The sequence below is a fragment of the Solanum lycopersicum genome, chromosome 2, assembly GCF_036512215.1.
Source record: "Solanum lycopersicum chromosome 2, SLM_r2.1".
In the NCBI taxonomy this organism is placed as follows: domain Eukaryota; kingdom Viridiplantae; phylum Streptophyta; class Magnoliopsida; order Solanales; family Solanaceae; genus Solanum; species Solanum lycopersicum.
The window spans coordinates 69314628-69331091 of record NC_090801.1 but is presented as its reverse complement, the minus strand read 5'-3'; the positions used below and the strand labels follow the sequence as shown (position 1 = coordinate 69331091).

Below are 16464 nucleotides of genomic sequence, written 5' to 3'. Positions count from 1 at the left end.
TGATAATAATAGGGAAAATTCGCATGAAGTAGTAATTGTACTTAATGATACATACATAACTATTACTTGTTATGTGAGGGGGGCACACTCACATAACTAAATTAAGACTTGATCTTAGGACATTTGATTTTTTGGGGGCCTCGAATTAAGTGAACATTTTTACATAATTATAATGTATGATATATATATATACACACACTTTAATAAGTGCACTCTTTGTAGAAATTGCCTAGGAGATGAATATCATCTTAATCACAAACCAAAACTCTGTTGCTTCTCCAAGATTATGTGGTTGTTATACATATTTTACAACTTCCTCAGAGAAAGTGCTAAGCTTGGGTCATCAACCTCCCTGTGACCATTCGTACATGCTTCGCAACATCCTTTAGTGTCATGCAGAAACTTTCCTCCATCTGCACCAAATTTCAAGTACAATGCTAGTTCAAAATTTACAATATCATGAGTACATATTAAACTTTTCAAAGTTCACGAATATTTACAATGTATTTTAACATGTCGTAGCTAGCAGGCATATAACATGTCTTAACTCCACCTTTTTTTATATTGTCAGGTATAAAAGTTAAACGTTAAAATTATAATTGTGGTTAACATATTCACGGATGATTAAACAAAATATATATATTGGTGAAACTTTGAAGTGTATATATTTTACCTGTGCGACTAGTGTTATATCAATTGCTTGTTTCCCAAATGGCATCATAGAGCTTTGAACAATGGTAAGATGAAGCTTCTCTATTTCGCTATGGATATTCAGCACAAATGCGTTGCGCCGCGCACAGGTAATTCTGATCAATACATTATTATCTGAGAATCTTACTTCAATATCTGCAGGTAAATCGCTGCCACTATTGTTTTCTTCAGATGAAGTGTACTCTTCCGTTTCCACCTTATATTTATTCACAAACATAACTGATTTTTTCTCTTCTTCCAATAGTTGCACTTTTTCTTTAAGATCTTTCACATGTTTAATTGCTTGCTCAAGAATTGAAGCTTTGTCCACCTACAGATATTATAATTTCACAAATTGAACTAATGATAACAAGTAGTAATTAGTTTGTATGTAAAATGAGAAATAATATTTACCTTTTTTAGCCCTGGAAGAATGGTTGAAAGTGCCACAAACCTCTGGCTGAGCTTCTCTCTGCGCTTTCTCTCAGCAATAATATGATCTTGTAATTCTACTGAAGGAATTTTTTTTCCCCCTTTTTTATCCTTCGCATCGTAACAACCGTTCGATTTCACATAAGGATAAAACATCTGATCTGATGAATCACACAAATACATATCATCCATAGCTTCGATTTTACATCCTTGATGACTAGGAAATACTGAATCCGTATTATTATTGTTATTATTAAAAGAAAGAAAACGATGCGAAGATGAAGAGATCTTATTCAGTTTGGGCTGCTGAGGATGATCAGTTGCAGGTCTCTTTGAACCAATTGGGAAATTTTCCATAGGGGTAATGAGGGAAAAATTAATTTTCGAGGCTTTACATTTACTAATTTCTTTATGGAAATAAGATCGCGAATTAGAACGAGCACTGTCTGGAGTAATAGACAATTCACTAGTCTCTTGATCTTCGGAGATTGTGGATTTTTGAGTGGTAAAATCGTCGATGGAATTATTTCTATTTGAGTAGAACACACCTTCTTCCTGCAAAAATCAAATCATATAACAAATTAAGATATTATTTCGTATAATATATGATCTAATATGTTTGTACATACCGTTCTTGAAAACCATTGACTTAGCGATGAATTGTCCATCAATAGGTGCGTGCAGTTGATGATAATTTAGAACTTGCTATAATGTGTGGTGTGTTATATTTTGCATCTTATTGGGAGTAGGAGAAGATCGAATCTTTGATTGACAACAAGTTATAAGGTTACTTGTCTTCAACCATACTGAAAAGGTAGTTAACACTTTAATATCGAATATTTTATATGCCACGAGTGAAATGTTCATCATTTTTTTTTCAAATTAAAAATAGGCATTTTCAGTTCTGATTTAGCACCACATAAGCCCGTCAAGGTTTCCTAATTATTGTGGTATAAACTAAAGCAAAATCTTGGAAGATATGCCAAATCCTTGAAAACTTAATTGATAGTACTATTGTTCTAATTTTTTTATCTTGAACAGACAGTGGCTTAATGATTAAAGTTTAAGCCATCCTAATACATCAACGAATTTTTAAATATCGTGGGATAGTAAAATAATGCTGTAGATTCCTTGAAATTATTTTGGTCCATGCTCCATAGTCCACACGGGCCACATGCTGACTATAACATAGATTAGTCGTACACATCGAGAAAATTATGTCACCAGTTTTCACTAACTGAGAGTGATATAAGTTAAAACATTGTTGTGAATAAAATATTAAAAGGTAGGAAAATGAATAATAATTTGGAGTGAAATAATAAAATAAAATTTGGGTACCAAATTAACAGCCACTACAAGTGGAATTTATTGGAATATTTTGACAATTTCAAACGTAAAAAAGGAACTCTATATATACTTTGAACATGTAAAATGTGAAAAACGAATTCTAACAAAGTGGAGATCGGCCAACCATTAAAGAGAGAGTCGGTACTTAATCCTCTTTTTTGATCCACTAGACATGTCTATAACTATAAAATCATGCCAATCTTAAACTAAAGATGCGTAGAATGTAAAAATTATTTAACAATTTATAATTTCCGATAAAAAGTAGAGAATGCCCATAAACTGGATGTACCATGAAGTTGTTATCACTAAACTGCAAATGTCAGACTCAACTGAACCTAAACCACATTAGTGTTGGATAGAGAACATCACTTACCCCTCCTTACCAGGATTGAGGAAGAAGATGGATCACCAAACAAGTCTATCACAAATGCACAGACCCTACTTGCAACAATTCACAAACAACAATCACAGGTACATGATTTTAACCAAAAGATGATGAAGGATTTTAAGTTTTAACAGCCAGAAATATTCTCCACGTGATTAGAAAAATCAAAATCACAGACACAAACAGCATCAAACAAAATCCTAAAATAGCAATCCTGACAAAGTAGCACCTCAGTCATCGTATGCTATTACATTTTTACTGATCGACAAAAAGCACATCTGATACAAGATGCAGACTGTCAGCGCCAAATCGAAGTACTTTCATTTAGTTTTAAGCAAATTCCTGGAATACAATAACTAAGACCAAAGCTGAAAGAACCTCAAAATGACAACTGTCATAATCTACAAGATACAGCCGAAAAGATGCAGCAATGCTGATACATCACCCAGTTGAACTGCACAAGTGTTTTGGAATAAATAAAAGAATACTTAGTCTCCCCCCTGAGTCCATATCTTCACAGTCTTGTCATTCCCAAGCGAACCAGAAGCAATCATGTTCTGAGTGGGGTTGCATGATACAGAAATCACGGTATCAGTATGGCCTTCCAACTTTTGAACTATCTTCCTTGATTGAAGTTCCCACAAATATACACAATTATCCTCAGAACCACTGACGATATACTTACCATTTGTTATGGAAAATGTTGATGAAATGCAGTACTTTGAGTTGACATGGTCTGTGTAAGTTTTCAGAACTTTTCCTGTTGAGAAGTTCCAAAGCCTCTGCAAAACAAGGAAAAAAAAAAGCATACAAAGGTCATTGAGCACGTTAACTAGCAGTCTCGATCATTGAACACGTTAAATAACAGTCTCCTTTTCGTTTTTTTAAAACAAGACGTCAAGTAGCAGTTTCTAGACAATGGAAGTTTTGCATAGGGCACTAATCTAGACAAATACATATACTGACACATTCCCGAACCAATTGAACTTATAAAACACTACACCCACTTCATTGTGAAATCTATGCAATACTAAAATGTACAATCAGCTTAGTAAGTAAACAACATAACTATACGTTATAACTTTATAGTCATGCATTACTCTTACCTGAGGATATGCGTGTAAAAAAACAAGCGACTAGAATACATACTTTGGGTTGTATGAATTGTATATTGTAAAGGGCATAAATGACATATTTAATAAACTAATAATTGCAACACAGGTTTCCCTAAAATAGGATTGATTGATCTTTAAAGCATGCTTTTAGTATTATGTTCAATCATTTTGAACTACTATGTATTACGATACTTCAATAATATTGATTTTTAAAGATTATTGTATTTTTATCACGCCAATTACTTTACAACGAGTTTTCCATATTGTATAATTTTTTAAACAAATTTAACTTTAGTTCTTTCATATATTTAATCAACCGAAAATCTAAGTGTGAGGCACATGCATAGAAACTAGTTGATATAACATATGTCATACAAATAAATCAGATGATATAGCCTAACATGCTTTGCAGAATATGAAAAAGTAAAGAATGGCCATTTAAAGCAGTTTTTCTTTTCGTTTTATAAATGCATTTGCAGCCTTTTCCACTCTAAAGAAACTGATTGCTGTTTTCTGCTAGGTGAATAAAAGATCATTGTTCAATGAGAGAGTAAAGAAGAGGCCTCCTGGATGCACAAATTCACTATTCTGCTAAGGTTTTGATGTCGGATATCAGTAACACACCAAACCATTCCCAAAAAGAAATCATACACTAGATCTCACAAGTTTGATATGAGTAGGGCATCCCTTATCCCTTCTTTTACTAAAATATAAAGGGGAAAAGAAAAAAGAACCAGAACATAAATAAAGCTCTTGAATATACATGGATGCAGATACTCATATTACAAAATTAAGAACTCTTTGATACTCCAGGATATATCTTGGGGCTTAGGTTACAAATTTTGATAGGGAAGAGCCAAAAGCATCTTTGATACTCCGAGGATATATCTTGGGGCTTAGGTTACAAATTTCGATGGGGAAGAGCCAAAAGCATGAGGAGGAAACGTTAGAAATGAACAATTAATAAAGAGTCCTCCAACTAAATTCCATTTTGGAGAAAATTAGAATGGAACATTGACAAATCTGTTGGTGGTTCCCAACAAATACATAATGAAGCTTGTATAACCAACCCTCTCGTGAAGATCTAGGCATACCAGCTTAATCCTATCTAGAGACTTGGGTGTGATAGGCGGAGGTACCGAGACATGTCCTCATAGCACTTCCATAATCGTACAGAACAAAAAGTTCATCCATAAATCCGGTGAAGTACCCCTTAATGCTATTTTTTGAAACATTCTTAGACATATTCAAGAACTTAATACCAACTCCAACAAATCAAAGTAGCATTAAGAACCTTCAAAATGATCCCCAAAGTTGAATTAAAGCATAACTACAAAGAGGAACCAATCCAGTTTACAACAATTTCTAATCCACAGTATTGCTCAAATCTCAGGGTTGGTCGACATATCAAAATTGTTCAGAACCACGTGAAAAAAAGCAAAATCCACGGAGGATAACATTGGGTTTACTGAAGCATTAGCAAAAATCTAACTTTAATGTTTCATATTTCTAACTAAAAAGATAAAAACCATTGAGAAGTCTATGGTTCAAAAAAGATTAGCCAGTTTAGAGTAAGGAAAGGGATATAGAAGTCGTAATCAGTTGACGTCTGTTTTCAACACAGAATGCTTGTGATGGGAACAGGTAACTTACATCTCAACTTTATCCCTTAAGAGAAAATGTGAAGAATTTGTCAGAGAGAGATTGCAAGTAGTTTTGCTGGACATCCGATAAAAAAGCGGTGAATCAGGAGACGAGACCAATTTAAGCAGCAGCCTTCACAGGTTGATTTTGGGCAACTCAGCCTAGCCCATTCTGAGCCGTCTTTCTGGACTGTTTAATTTGCCATAGCCCATTCTGACCAATAAACATTTTGACACTCGCTGGACCTGTTAATATCTTTTTGGATTGGATTTCCTACCCTAGTCCTAGTTTCTCTTTCCAGTTTCATCTCTTTTAGTATTTCCTTTTGCAAAAACGACTTAGATGGATGATCTCAGTCCCTTAAATAAGAAATAAGATAAAATAAATATCTTAGAAAACTTGGGCATTTCTCATGTCTATGTTTGGATCAATTTACATCTACTAAATGAACACGATTAGATACATTATGCTTAACTCTCAGGCTTGCCCATAGCAGTAGTTCCAACTCCACCAAAAAGCACACAAGAAACCATATGCTGCGACTGTAGCACTTGATAGACATATGCACTATAATCTTTTTTATCATCAAACCTAACATTCTACACAGCATGAAACTCCATAGCTCTTTTGACTTAATCAGTTCAAAACAGTAAAGACACCAACTTTCATGATCAAATCGAGTAATATGAACATTCATATTATAAGGAATCCTACAGAACTATCTTTACAATGTCTCGGAACTCCTACATGGCCTTTAAAACCATTTTCAACTTCACGGAAAATAAGAAAAGAAAACAGCTACCTAAAGTGAACAAAGCACTTGTATAATGCACCTCAGAAGAACCTCCTTAGAGTAACTACACCAAAAGCTACATTTTTTCAAACAAAATCTACCAAACCTCAACCTTTACATCTTATTCAACTGAAAATAAAAAACAGCGGAACGGATACTGAAAAGGGAAGTTCTGCTTTCGCAACAGGCAGCCAAATTCAGTGTGTAGAAGCAATAGGAATATAAATTGCTCACTGGATAGGACACATAAAAAGAAAAGCAAAAAATAAATAAATCAAGAAACAGCAATAAAAAAACAGAAACTTACCAGAGAATTATCCAAAGTGCCAACGAGTATAAACTTGCCATTGGGCGAGAACTTGACGAAACTCACAGGTGGGTTTTCATCATCAATTATGGTCTTCATACAATGCCCGGTTGAAGCATCCCAAATTCTACACAACCCATCATAGCTGCTTGACACAATCAACGACCCATCCCGATTAAAATTCACAGCCGTCACAGGATCGGAATGCGCTGGCAGCACCTTGAGACACTTCCCAGTCTTCACATCCCATAACCTAACCGTCTCATCGAACGACCCAGAAACCAACATATTAGCTTGGGGATTGAAGTTAACACAAAAAACATAATTTGTGTGACCTGTAAGGGTTTTGATATGGGAACCGGTGGAAACGTCCCATAATCGTACAGTTTTGTCATCGGAGGCAGTAACTAGGTGACGGCCGTCGGAGGAGAAGGCAACATCGGAGATACCCTGTTCGTGACCTAGGAATTCGTGAAGAAGGGATCCGTCGGAGACATCCCATGTTCGGGCGGTTTTATCGGCGGACGAGGTGGCTAGGATTTTGCCATCGTCAGAGAATTTGACACTGGAGATAGCGCGTTTGTGGCCGGAGAGAGTGAATTTAAGCTCGTAGGGTTTGAAAGATTCTGAAGTCTCAATAGGGGAAGCCATGGAGGAAGTTAATTATTTTCAGAATGCCAACAAAAATGGAGTGGGTTTTTTCAGAGGTTTTAGCGACTGATTTACATCAGAGGAAACTGAAATATCAAGCTTTGATAAATCCCGGGACAAGTCTAGCTGTCTCTCTGCTTTCTTGTTTCCTTCTGTATAAATGGTGTGAGAAGCGAGATACGAGTTATGTTTTTTTTTTTCAATTAGATTCAATTCACGTTTTTGGAAGTCCACATTGCTCTTCACTTTATCCTTTCGATTTTTTTTTTTTCATTTCGTATTAGACCTTTCTAATATGGTGGGGGAATTAAAAAGAAAATCTTAGTTTTACAAAATTATTTATCCCGTGTCCAACTTTAGCAAGTTTTATCATCTACTCACTTGATTTCTTTTGCAAACTTCCAACAGCGCAGTTAACAGCAACATGCAATTATCAAGTACTATCAACCATGCGAGAGTGGTGATGAATTTTTCAATATTATTTAAAAAATTGAAGGAACATACTTGAAAAGGTATCTAATTCAAGATAATTTGGAACATTAGTTTGCTTTTTGAATTTTGGTACTATTACATATCAGCCCCTCACATCCCGAAGCAAATATTAGACTTACCTGAACCTGACAGGCACATCATCATGGTCTAAAAGAAAAATACTCCTGCTACTATACAGTTAAAAAAACATCTTTTTTTCTTTGTTGTGATAATGCATAGATATGAGTAGCAGCACTCAAAAGCAGCAATGATTTAGCAAGGCATTGTGATTTCTCCAAGAGCTTACAGAAAATTTAGACTCATGTTTAACTGCTTCATCAACTGCCGTCAACTTCCAAAAGCTCACACCACTGAAGTATGCTGTATGCACTGCAGGCTGCAGCAGCGGCACAACTACATTCTTTAGTCTTTACTTTGTTATAAGACTCGAATAAATTGAATAATCTATGCCAACTACTGAATCCACTAAATGACTATAGAACCTCTAATACTATATTATGTACAATTGGAGGGGCAAATTGAGAAAAGGAATCAAATGAAAGAATAGATTGTTTAAGAAAATCTTGGCGGCCGAGCTTCACGGCTATTGGAACTTAATGATGTTGTATCACAGGAAGGAAGCACCTGCATATCTTGCAGGTTAAATTGCCCAAGTTTTGGATGTAAATGATTAGAGTTCAGCGAGGCAAAGTTCTGGGTGAAGGGGCTACTGTGAAACCGACCTTGCCTTGATACCCTATGAACCATCGTAGTTCCATGGTGAAAGTAATCAGTGTTGCTTATTTCTGCATGGCAGCTTGGCCGTATTTGCTGCCTGATAGAGCTTGACTGGACATCCTATAAGCGAGATAAAAGAGTTAAGTAAATGTATAAACCAAAAAGTAAACAGGAGAAAAAGAACATTGAGAGGCACAGTAGCTAAAATACAAGGAGGGAGGAAGTGTCCTAATAAAAATTGTCGAAGTTTTCAATACAGGGGAATTCAGAATGAGTAGTTTGAAGGATTACCATCTGCTGCTGCCTCAAATCCACAAGGGAAGGGGTCACTGACATGCCACTTTCACTGCATGAAGAAAATTGGTTTCTTGTCGGTGCATACGAACTGCAAAATTCAAGAGGATGCCTATTAGGAACTTCATGAAGTGAAGTCCCATCTTTGAAACAACTTTCGCCTTCGCTCAGTGTCATATTTTCTGATGGGGAATAGTCATGCAAATAATAAGAACTGTGGTCTTCATCTCTGCAATGGATAAGTGGTGGTCTCCGATTTCTCAATGAACTTGGCACAGAACAGAAGTATTGTTCAAGTGGCACGTTAGCACCAAGTTGAAAAGTTGGTGGAGAGGAAGATAAGGTAGTATATGTTCCACTTCCTGTGTTTGGTGATTGTCTTCTATCAGATAATTGAATTTGGGCAGTCATTGTCCAGTCTTCAATTGTTATTCCCTGTTTAAGGGCAAGATCCGTTATCTGCTTTTCATCAAGGCCTAGACTAAGGAGTAAACTCCACAGATTCTTTTGTGTTTCCCTTTGATTGTGAATTATTTGATCTCTCATCGCTATTTCTAGCTGAAGCTCAGTATTAGCAATTCCCTACATGTATTTCAGTAAATAAGTGAGGTTCAAATAATGTACAATATTCAGACAAAATTACCAAACGCAATTCTACAGTTTTTTTTTTTGTTTTTTTTTCGTTGGGCTTCAGGCTTCCCAATACTAGGAGGCAGCAGACCAATGAGTGGAAACATGGAAAGGGAAATTGGAGAGAACATAATGCGTCTTTTGGTGGAAAGGTAAAACCGGATAATTGATGTATCGCTTTTGCCGAAACTGAACTGGATAATTGATATATCTTGTTTGGTGGGATTAAGCAACAAGAACAAAAAAATAGTATTTGTTTACCAGAAGCCTGTATTGACTCAGAACTCTCAAGTAAGTCTTGTTTCCATTATTGCTAATAGCTTCATCAATCATAGCTTGGAGTTCACACCTTCGTTTCTCATTTGCTTCAATTTCCTGCGCAATTTACAACTCCAGATGTGTTAAGAGAAAAGAAGACATTGGATAATATAACCTACACATCAGTAGTACTTAGCCACCTTCAGATAATTGTTACTGAGCTCATCATTGTCGCGAATATTATCAAGAATGACTTGACGTCTTGCTCTAAGAGCTCGCACGACTGCCCCATCCTTTTCAACAGCCTGAAAAGTGAAGATTGAGGAAATACCCAACAAGAAAAACATTCTTGACTTCGTCGTATAATATTGGATCTTCAACAATAAGTCATACAGAAGGAGAAAGACAAGACAACACTAGTGATCTTTAGGAATTGAATAGCAAAATTATGAAGCGCCATGGATCAAGACAAGAGATGAAGGAATGAAATAGAAGCAAATGACTACACGCTCCACTTCTAAAATCAGAGTAGACTGACCTTAGGGAAGGGACCATTAAAACAGTTGTAGTGCATTCGTACCATAGGGAACACTAGACAGGTAATAGAAACTTAACAAGAAATTGCGGCTACTGATTTACCAAATACAAATCGTTGTGTGTGCAAGCCAGATAAATGCTTGGGGTGACACATGTTAAGTGCCAAGAGAGAAGCATATAGATGTTTGGCAAATAGATGGTTATTAGATTTTGATCAAGTTATTAACACAATGATACTTAACCTGTTGTTTTGCAATTGCATCATCAAGATTTTGGAGTTCATTATGGTTGCTAATATTCATCTCCTCTATCTCAAACAAGGCCTTCTGTAAATTTATCCTCTCCTGGACATTTTCACTGGTTTCATGGCTCAACGTGTCCAGCCAAGAAAGCTCGTCATCTGACGCCTTTTCAGAAGGCTTGGCAATTAGTTGTGTTTCTTTGTCAGCTAATTCCTTCCTCAACTGGCTAACCTCAATCTACAAGGAAAAGCATCTCACCTAAACATGCATGATTTTGTAATGTCCAGACAAAAAATGCTAAAAATGTCAACTTCTTACTTGAAGGCTATCGATCATCCGTTGGTAATCTGAAACGTGAGTATTGATTGTTCCAATGTTTTTCTGAAGAGCATAACAAAGCAGATCAAAACTGATGAGCAACACCTACTGGAATTCATATTAACTTGTGAAGATAACTCAAACAGAATGACAGATCAATATCTCTTCTTTTTTTTGAAACAGATCAAGGCAATGAAACAAACAAACAGCTCCAGATGAAAGTATGAAGTTTGGAAAGGCAACACAAAGCACATTGCATAGAAAACTTATGAGTAATGCTCAAGTGTAAATTCGTTTAGAGAATATGGTGATTTTTCCCAAACAAATTCCAAGTTAAAACTAAGGCGAATCAAGTACTACACGTCGAATTGCAAATTAGAATACCCAAAGTAGTTTCAGCATTGTGATCAACAATATGCTCATAATGAAACAATTCAGTCATTATCCTGATTCCTGAGTAGTTACTGGGATAAAAGGCAAATAGAAGAGTTCCTCAGTTGGATGTCAACGCTTAAACCATAAGTCACACAGAGGATTGGGCCGTACCAGTAAGCAAATCTAATGATCATACCAAAACATCACAAGAACAAAGTGTATCTAAAAGGAAGTCAACCGCGTGCAACCTGTACTCTTACCATAACCCTGAGATGACCCTTCACCAGAAGGACAGCTACATGAATCTGGTGGTGCAGTTAACTTTTTTAGTACTAGGCAAACCATTAAGGACTAAAATTCAATTTATTCGTTTAAAACTCTTCTTATCTGCTCTTTCCTTCTTTGTCAACGATTCTCTTTAGTAACTGCAATTAGAATCATTCCTTTGCAATACTGGGAGACAAGGCCTTCTTTAATGCACTCAAGAGTCAATCCATCTTAATGTATTTATTTCATTGGATAAACATCAGATGAGTCACCTATTCAATTTTACTTTTCTTGTTACACTACCTTCCACCCATCCATTCTTTATCCAAGGGTAGCCGTAGATATTACTTCTTTATTGCAACATGCTAATCACTGCACCTTAAGAAATAATTAACAAATGAAGAGTGTTTTTCTTTCTACTATGGGAAGATCATCATAAAAAAAATGGGTCAGACTTTTAGCTATGTAATGCATTGAATATCACAATCAGACCTGTTTTTATCTTCTTCTAATAAGATTCTAGTGTCCTTTGTGAGACTAATATATTATATTGGACTCTAACCTGAATGTGTGTCTTAATTTCCTTCGCTCTGTCAGCATACTTTAAGGTATTCACAGTATGGTGATACTGACTGACAGCTGGTGATATGGTGGCAATCATTATTGTTTGAGAATTGCCACTCAGACCATCTTTCAGAATTCGTGTCAATTTACTGCAACAAGAATCAACTAAACTAGTTAGCATTAGGAAAAAGATTCACTGCCAACATAACAACCATTCAAACACCTGTTGCGGTAAGGAACATAAGCTAGCCCCTTCTTCTGTTGTTTCCCCAAAGCATTTATGCAGTTTGCCAAAGCAAGAAGAGATCGATTAATGTTTGCACCATCTCTCAATTTTTGACCTCCACTATTTGTTTCGCAAGCTCGTTCACTGTATCAAAAGTTTCACAGATAACAATCACCTATGTTTTGCTCATGCAGGAAAAGAAGAAGAAAGAAGGAAATATTGGGCAGACCTTCCAGCAAGATCAACAAGTGCCAGTTTTCCTCTTATAACCTGATTAGAGTATTTGTCTCTCTGTTTCCTAGTCACAGTAATCTCCAACACTGCATGAGAACTGCTCAGAAAATATCAGTATTTCCATACCATTAACAAGGTGATGTGACCACGAAATTGAGCTAGTTGTAGGTTCTTCTTCATCTTGAAACAAAAAACTGAGTTATCAAGAACCGCCCCCTTTTCTTTTAGCTGTAATCGTTATCAGCTTTTCATGTCTGATAAACAATAGTAAGATTCACTTTTGAGGATGTAATAAGTCTGTATCTAAGTCTTCTTTCCAAGGAATCATAAAAAAGGAAAAGAGAAAACATATTTCAGTTTGAAGTAGAAAGCTAAACAGAATTTGAGGGAACCTAGGATAGAACATTAACAAAGTCAAGGTTACTCACCGTGATGAAGTTTCGTTGACCTCTGTGCTTTCTGTCTTTCGCCTGCTGTTCCCCAAATTTAAAAGCTCAAGGATTTTATCAGCTGAATTAACCTAATACAAGTAACAGGGTCAAGAACAACAGGAAAGGATCTTGTACCACTAGAGTAGAGCAAAAGTAATCAAAACGAAAATAGTCATTATCTAAAGAAACTGTGAGGCCAAAGAACGTGAGAAGACAAAATAGACAAATCAACAGATGAGGAGAGCATCATAACTGGAGAAAGTATATCTTTACACTCAGACCTAAAAATAACCGGAAAGCTAGAGAAACTTGCGTTAAGAAGTGTGAAGCAGATTCTTGTTACATACTTTCATCGCCTAGGTATTAAAAAAATTGATGGACAGCATCTCAAAGGCACCAAGAGAAGAATATCATGAATATGCACTGCCACTTTAAGATTTGAAATCCATTGGGACTTCATAAAGCTATTGATTTCAAGGGAGTTCTTTAATTATAGATAAACCTTGACCACAGATGTGAAGTCCAACTACAACAACATCCCCAGTGTAATCCCACAAGTGAGGTATGTGGATGGTCGGATGTACGCACACCTTACCGGCTTACCCCTCCCCACCTTAGGTTGTTTCTGGACAGATGCTAAGTCCAACCATTTAAATGTGGCATTCCCTCAAAAAGATGAAGTGCAAAAAAAATAATTAAGGGACAAACCTTGATACATCTAAGGCCAGGAACCACTATTCCTTGCTCTGGATCCTCTCTGAGCTCCAAGTGACCCGATGACTTCTCAAGTAAGTCATAGATAACCTGCTTATAACATATTTAGATGTCAAAAACATTGCCTAGAGCACTTCAATCTAGAACTGATTATTCCATGCAAAAAGACATCAGACCTCATTATAAACTTCAAGGTAGGAGCAAGTAACTTGAAACACGTCAGAGCTTTTGTCATTCTTGATACGATTGAATATAGTATTAAGACTCAGAACCATAAGTCCAGGGTCATTTTTAGTTCCAACCATTGTATATGTTTTTCCACTGAAAATACAAACGCTTGTTCAATATTAAGATTATCTTATAGAAGCACTCCAAGCCCGTCCAACTAGAATAGGAAAAACAATAAGAAAAAAGTACAAGAAGAAAATAAGAAAAGGAAGACAAGATAATAATTTCACTATGTTTAATTAAACCCCACAAGTGATGCTCTTATTACCCAGCTAAAATCCAATATGTTGTCTTTTCTTGAAATCAGTAGAGAAGTGTATATTAAGAGACAAGCAAACACAGGAATAACTCTTTTAAGTTTTTATATGAGAAGATCACTGATATGGCCTGAATGGAAGCCTAAAAATAACAAAATGTCTATAACTTCCATTCAACTTCACAACAAAATAAACCTTTACTAACTGATCTCTGCTTTTCATTTAATTTCTTTGATCCACACCAGTCTTCCAGTGCCATTAACCTATCAAGTTTCTCATTGTATTCAAAATTATCATTGTTGTAGCATTTTGCATCTCAACTTTAGCCACTCACCATGTTGTTGAAGGAAGATCATACCAGTGGTACTTGATGCTAATACATGGTTAGTTTAGCAGTCAATTTTTAAAAATTCCATATTATGACAGGGTATTAGGCCAATATTCCAACCCCAGGAGATTAATCATAAAGGTTCAAAAACCACAGAGAGATCAGATGTTCTTAATACAATGTTGTATATACCTGCCTGTTGATCCATAAGCAAAGACAGTTGCATTTAGGCCTTGAATAACCCCAGCAATTGTAGACTGGATACTTTTCTCATAGACGCCCTGAGGTTTAAAGCATCAGAGTTTAATTAACGACATCAGATGCAAAGGCATATATTGGCATCACACATACATGAAGGAGATGATAAAAACTCAAGAGAAGCAAAGTCTAGAAGAAACATACTAACTAGGATAATATGAAATACTTGCCAAATTTGTAGATTTAGGTCCAAATGCATAATCAAAAGCATATCTTCGTTCTTTGCTACGATTCTGTATGCGATCTAAGTAATCCTTTGAAAGGTCAGGATCCAGAATAACAACCTCCTATATTCATCATTGTTGTCATAAATTACCAAAATTTAATGCTCAGGTTAGTCAATCAACTCCACAATGCTTTTCATATAGAACAGTAGAAAAATCAACTCCACAATTACCTTATCATTGTTTACTCTAACTATATCGCGCCCTCCTTCTCTATCCGTCAATGGCCTACATTTCACTGCTACCTACATCCACCAGAATGATACAAACAAAGTAAAAAACACATCAAAAGTTGAATAAACATACAAAACATGTGATGCTAAAGCAGTCCTGAATAGAAACGTTACCGAAAGGGTAGTGGCTTTCCTTGCAGCTGGAGCTCTAATGCTTGGCATTTTTGACGAACATTTGCCTCAGAAAGGTTTTTGAGTATTTAGCAACAAGACGAAGAATTTTTTTTTTCAATTTTCAGACCTATTTTCAAATTTGAATTCTGACGACGAACTACGACTTCTAGTTCGGCGCTTCGCCAAGTAAAAGAAATGCTTCAATAATCAAATCAAATACAGTTTCCAGCAAAATCAGTAACCGCAGTTCGTTCAAACAATTAATAGACGCAAACAACAAGATAACAAGATTTCATCAAAGGGAAATGAATATCTCTCGATAACCGAAACGGAGAATATTTGTATGACTATATGCAAATGACTTGGGACAAAGGGGAAAATGAATTGTTTCTTAATCTCCCGAAAATCGTTACTTATATGTAAATTAATTTTGGTGACCACCACGCCTAATATAATGGATACGGAAGTTTTAAATTTTGACAAGTCATAGTAAAATATTTAAAAAGATATGTGTTATTTTTATTGCGATAAAAGATAATAAATTCAAACTATTAGTGGAGTGCAGTAAATGAATTTCCTTTTTTTATCTTGTAGATTTCATTAAATATGGTTACGGATGGGGGAGGAAAACTCTGAACCTCCAATTTAGTTAAAGATAGTGACCCTTTATCGTTATATTTATGTTCTGTTTGGACTTTGGTTAAGACAGGTGGGTTATTTTTGGAATCTTATGGGAGTGGAAAGGCAATAGAAAAGTTTCTACGTTGCATAAATTTACTTTTTGGAATTATGTGGGGACAAAGACATTTTTGAGTTTTGCAAGAAAAGTATTTTTTATTATGAAATAATGAGAAACTTTTTGAAGTTTGAGAACATTTGAATTTAGACCCATCCACCACCTTCTTTTACTCTCAAGTTTTGAATCCACAAAGATTTCCCTTCTTTTAATTTTATAAATACAAATGGAAGGCGTGCCAGCCACAACTGCAAGTGATTGTTTTCTTCAAATTTAAACAATATTATACATGATTAAAAAATTTATTTCTTCTCTCACATTAATAAAAATATTTTTTAATTATTTTCAAGAGTGAATAATTTTTTTAAAAGCGTCTCCTAGCTACCATTCATTATGAATCTAAGAGAGTAACTAATAGTTATA

General features: G+C 35.6%; 3 protein-coding genes across 9 annotated transcripts; all 3 read right to left on the bottom strand.

Moving 5' to 3' along the window:
• LOC101246791 (transcription factor bHLH25) lies at positions 1-2049 on the bottom strand. The gene is made up of 4 exons (XM_004233568.5): positions 1752-2049; positions 1105-1677; positions 674-1021; positions 1-413 (listed from the first exon to the last, which is right to left on the bottom strand). Exons 1-4 carry the CDS (start codon positions 1788-1790, stop codon positions 330-332), a joined length of 1044 nt encoding a protein of 347 aa, XP_004233616.1. The 5' UTR covers positions 1791-2049; the 3' UTR covers positions 1-329.
• A 993-nt stretch (positions 2050-3042) lies between these two features.
• LOC101249316 (COMPASS-like H3K4 histone methylase component WDR5A) lies at positions 3043-7693 on the bottom strand. Its single transcript, XM_004231916.5, has 2 exons — positions 6714-7693; positions 3043-3636 (listed from the first exon to the last, which is right to left on the bottom strand). Exons 1-2 carry the CDS (start codon positions 7362-7364, stop codon positions 3343-3345), a joined length of 945 nt encoding a protein of 314 aa, XP_004231964.1. The 5' UTR covers positions 7365-7693; the 3' UTR covers positions 3043-3342.
• Positions 7694-7822: 129 nt separating this feature from the next.
• On the bottom strand, positions 7823-15726 carry LOC101247098 (kinesin-like protein KIN-8B). Of its 7 annotated transcripts, XM_010317743.4 has the most exons (17): positions 15306-15724; positions 15132-15203; positions 14905-15021; positions 14669-14757; positions 13840-13984; positions 13658-13753; positions 12947-13038; positions 12514-12615; positions 12282-12428; positions 12057-12207; positions 10853-10915; positions 10535-10771; positions 9956-10060; positions 9759-9872; positions 8865-9449; positions 8579-8693; positions 7823-8232 (listed from the first exon to the last, which is right to left on the bottom strand). In XM_010317743.4, exons 1-17 carry the CDS (start codon positions 15351-15353, stop codon positions 8174-8176), a joined length of 2337 nt encoding a protein of 778 aa, XP_010316045.1. In that variant the 5' UTR covers positions 15354-15724; the 3' UTR covers positions 7823-8173. The 7 variants fall into 7 exon arrangements, with proteins under 7 accessions (XP_010316045.1, XP_069150149.1, XP_004233617.1 ...); XM_069294048.1 differs by lacking the exon at positions 7823-8232 and having other exon boundaries at positions 8255-8693; positions 14673-14757; positions 15306-15726; XM_004233569.5 differs by lacking the exon at positions 7823-8232 and having other exon boundaries at positions 8255-8693.
• Between the last annotated feature and the right edge of the window lie 738 nt (positions 15727-16464).

Coding starts and splice junctions, on each gene's coding strand:
- LOC101246791 (XM_004233568.5), bottom strand. CDS start 1,790: ATGGACAATTCATCGCTAAGTCAATGGTTTTCAAGAACG. Junction 1,678..1,751: donor GTCAATGGTTTTCAAGAACG/GTATGTACAAAC, acceptor TGATTTTTGCAG/GAAGAAGGTGTGTTCTACTC. Junction 1,022..1,104: donor TTCTTCCAGGGCTAAAAAAG/GTAAATATTATT, acceptor TAATATCTGTAG/GTGGACAAAGCTTCAATTCT.
- LOC101249316 (XM_004231916.5), bottom strand. CDS start 7,364: ATGGCTTCCCCTATTGAGACTTCAGAATCTTTCAAACCCTACGAGCTT. Junction 3,637..6,713: donor GCACTTTGGATAATTCTCTG/GTAAGTTTCTGT, acceptor CTTGTTTTGCAG/AGGCTTTGGAACTTCTCAAC.
- LOC101247098 (XM_004233569.5), bottom strand. CDS start 15,353: ATGCCAAGCATTAGAGCTCCAGCTGCAAGGAAAGCCACTACCCTTTCG. Junction 12,616..12,946: donor GTCAACGAAACTTCATCACG/GTGAGTAACCTT, acceptor TTTTCTGAGCAG/TTCTCATGCAGTGTTGGAGA. Junction 8,694..8,864: donor ATTTGAGGCAGCAGCAGATG/GTAATCCTTCAA, acceptor TCTCGCTTATAG/GATGTCCAGTCAAGCTCTAT.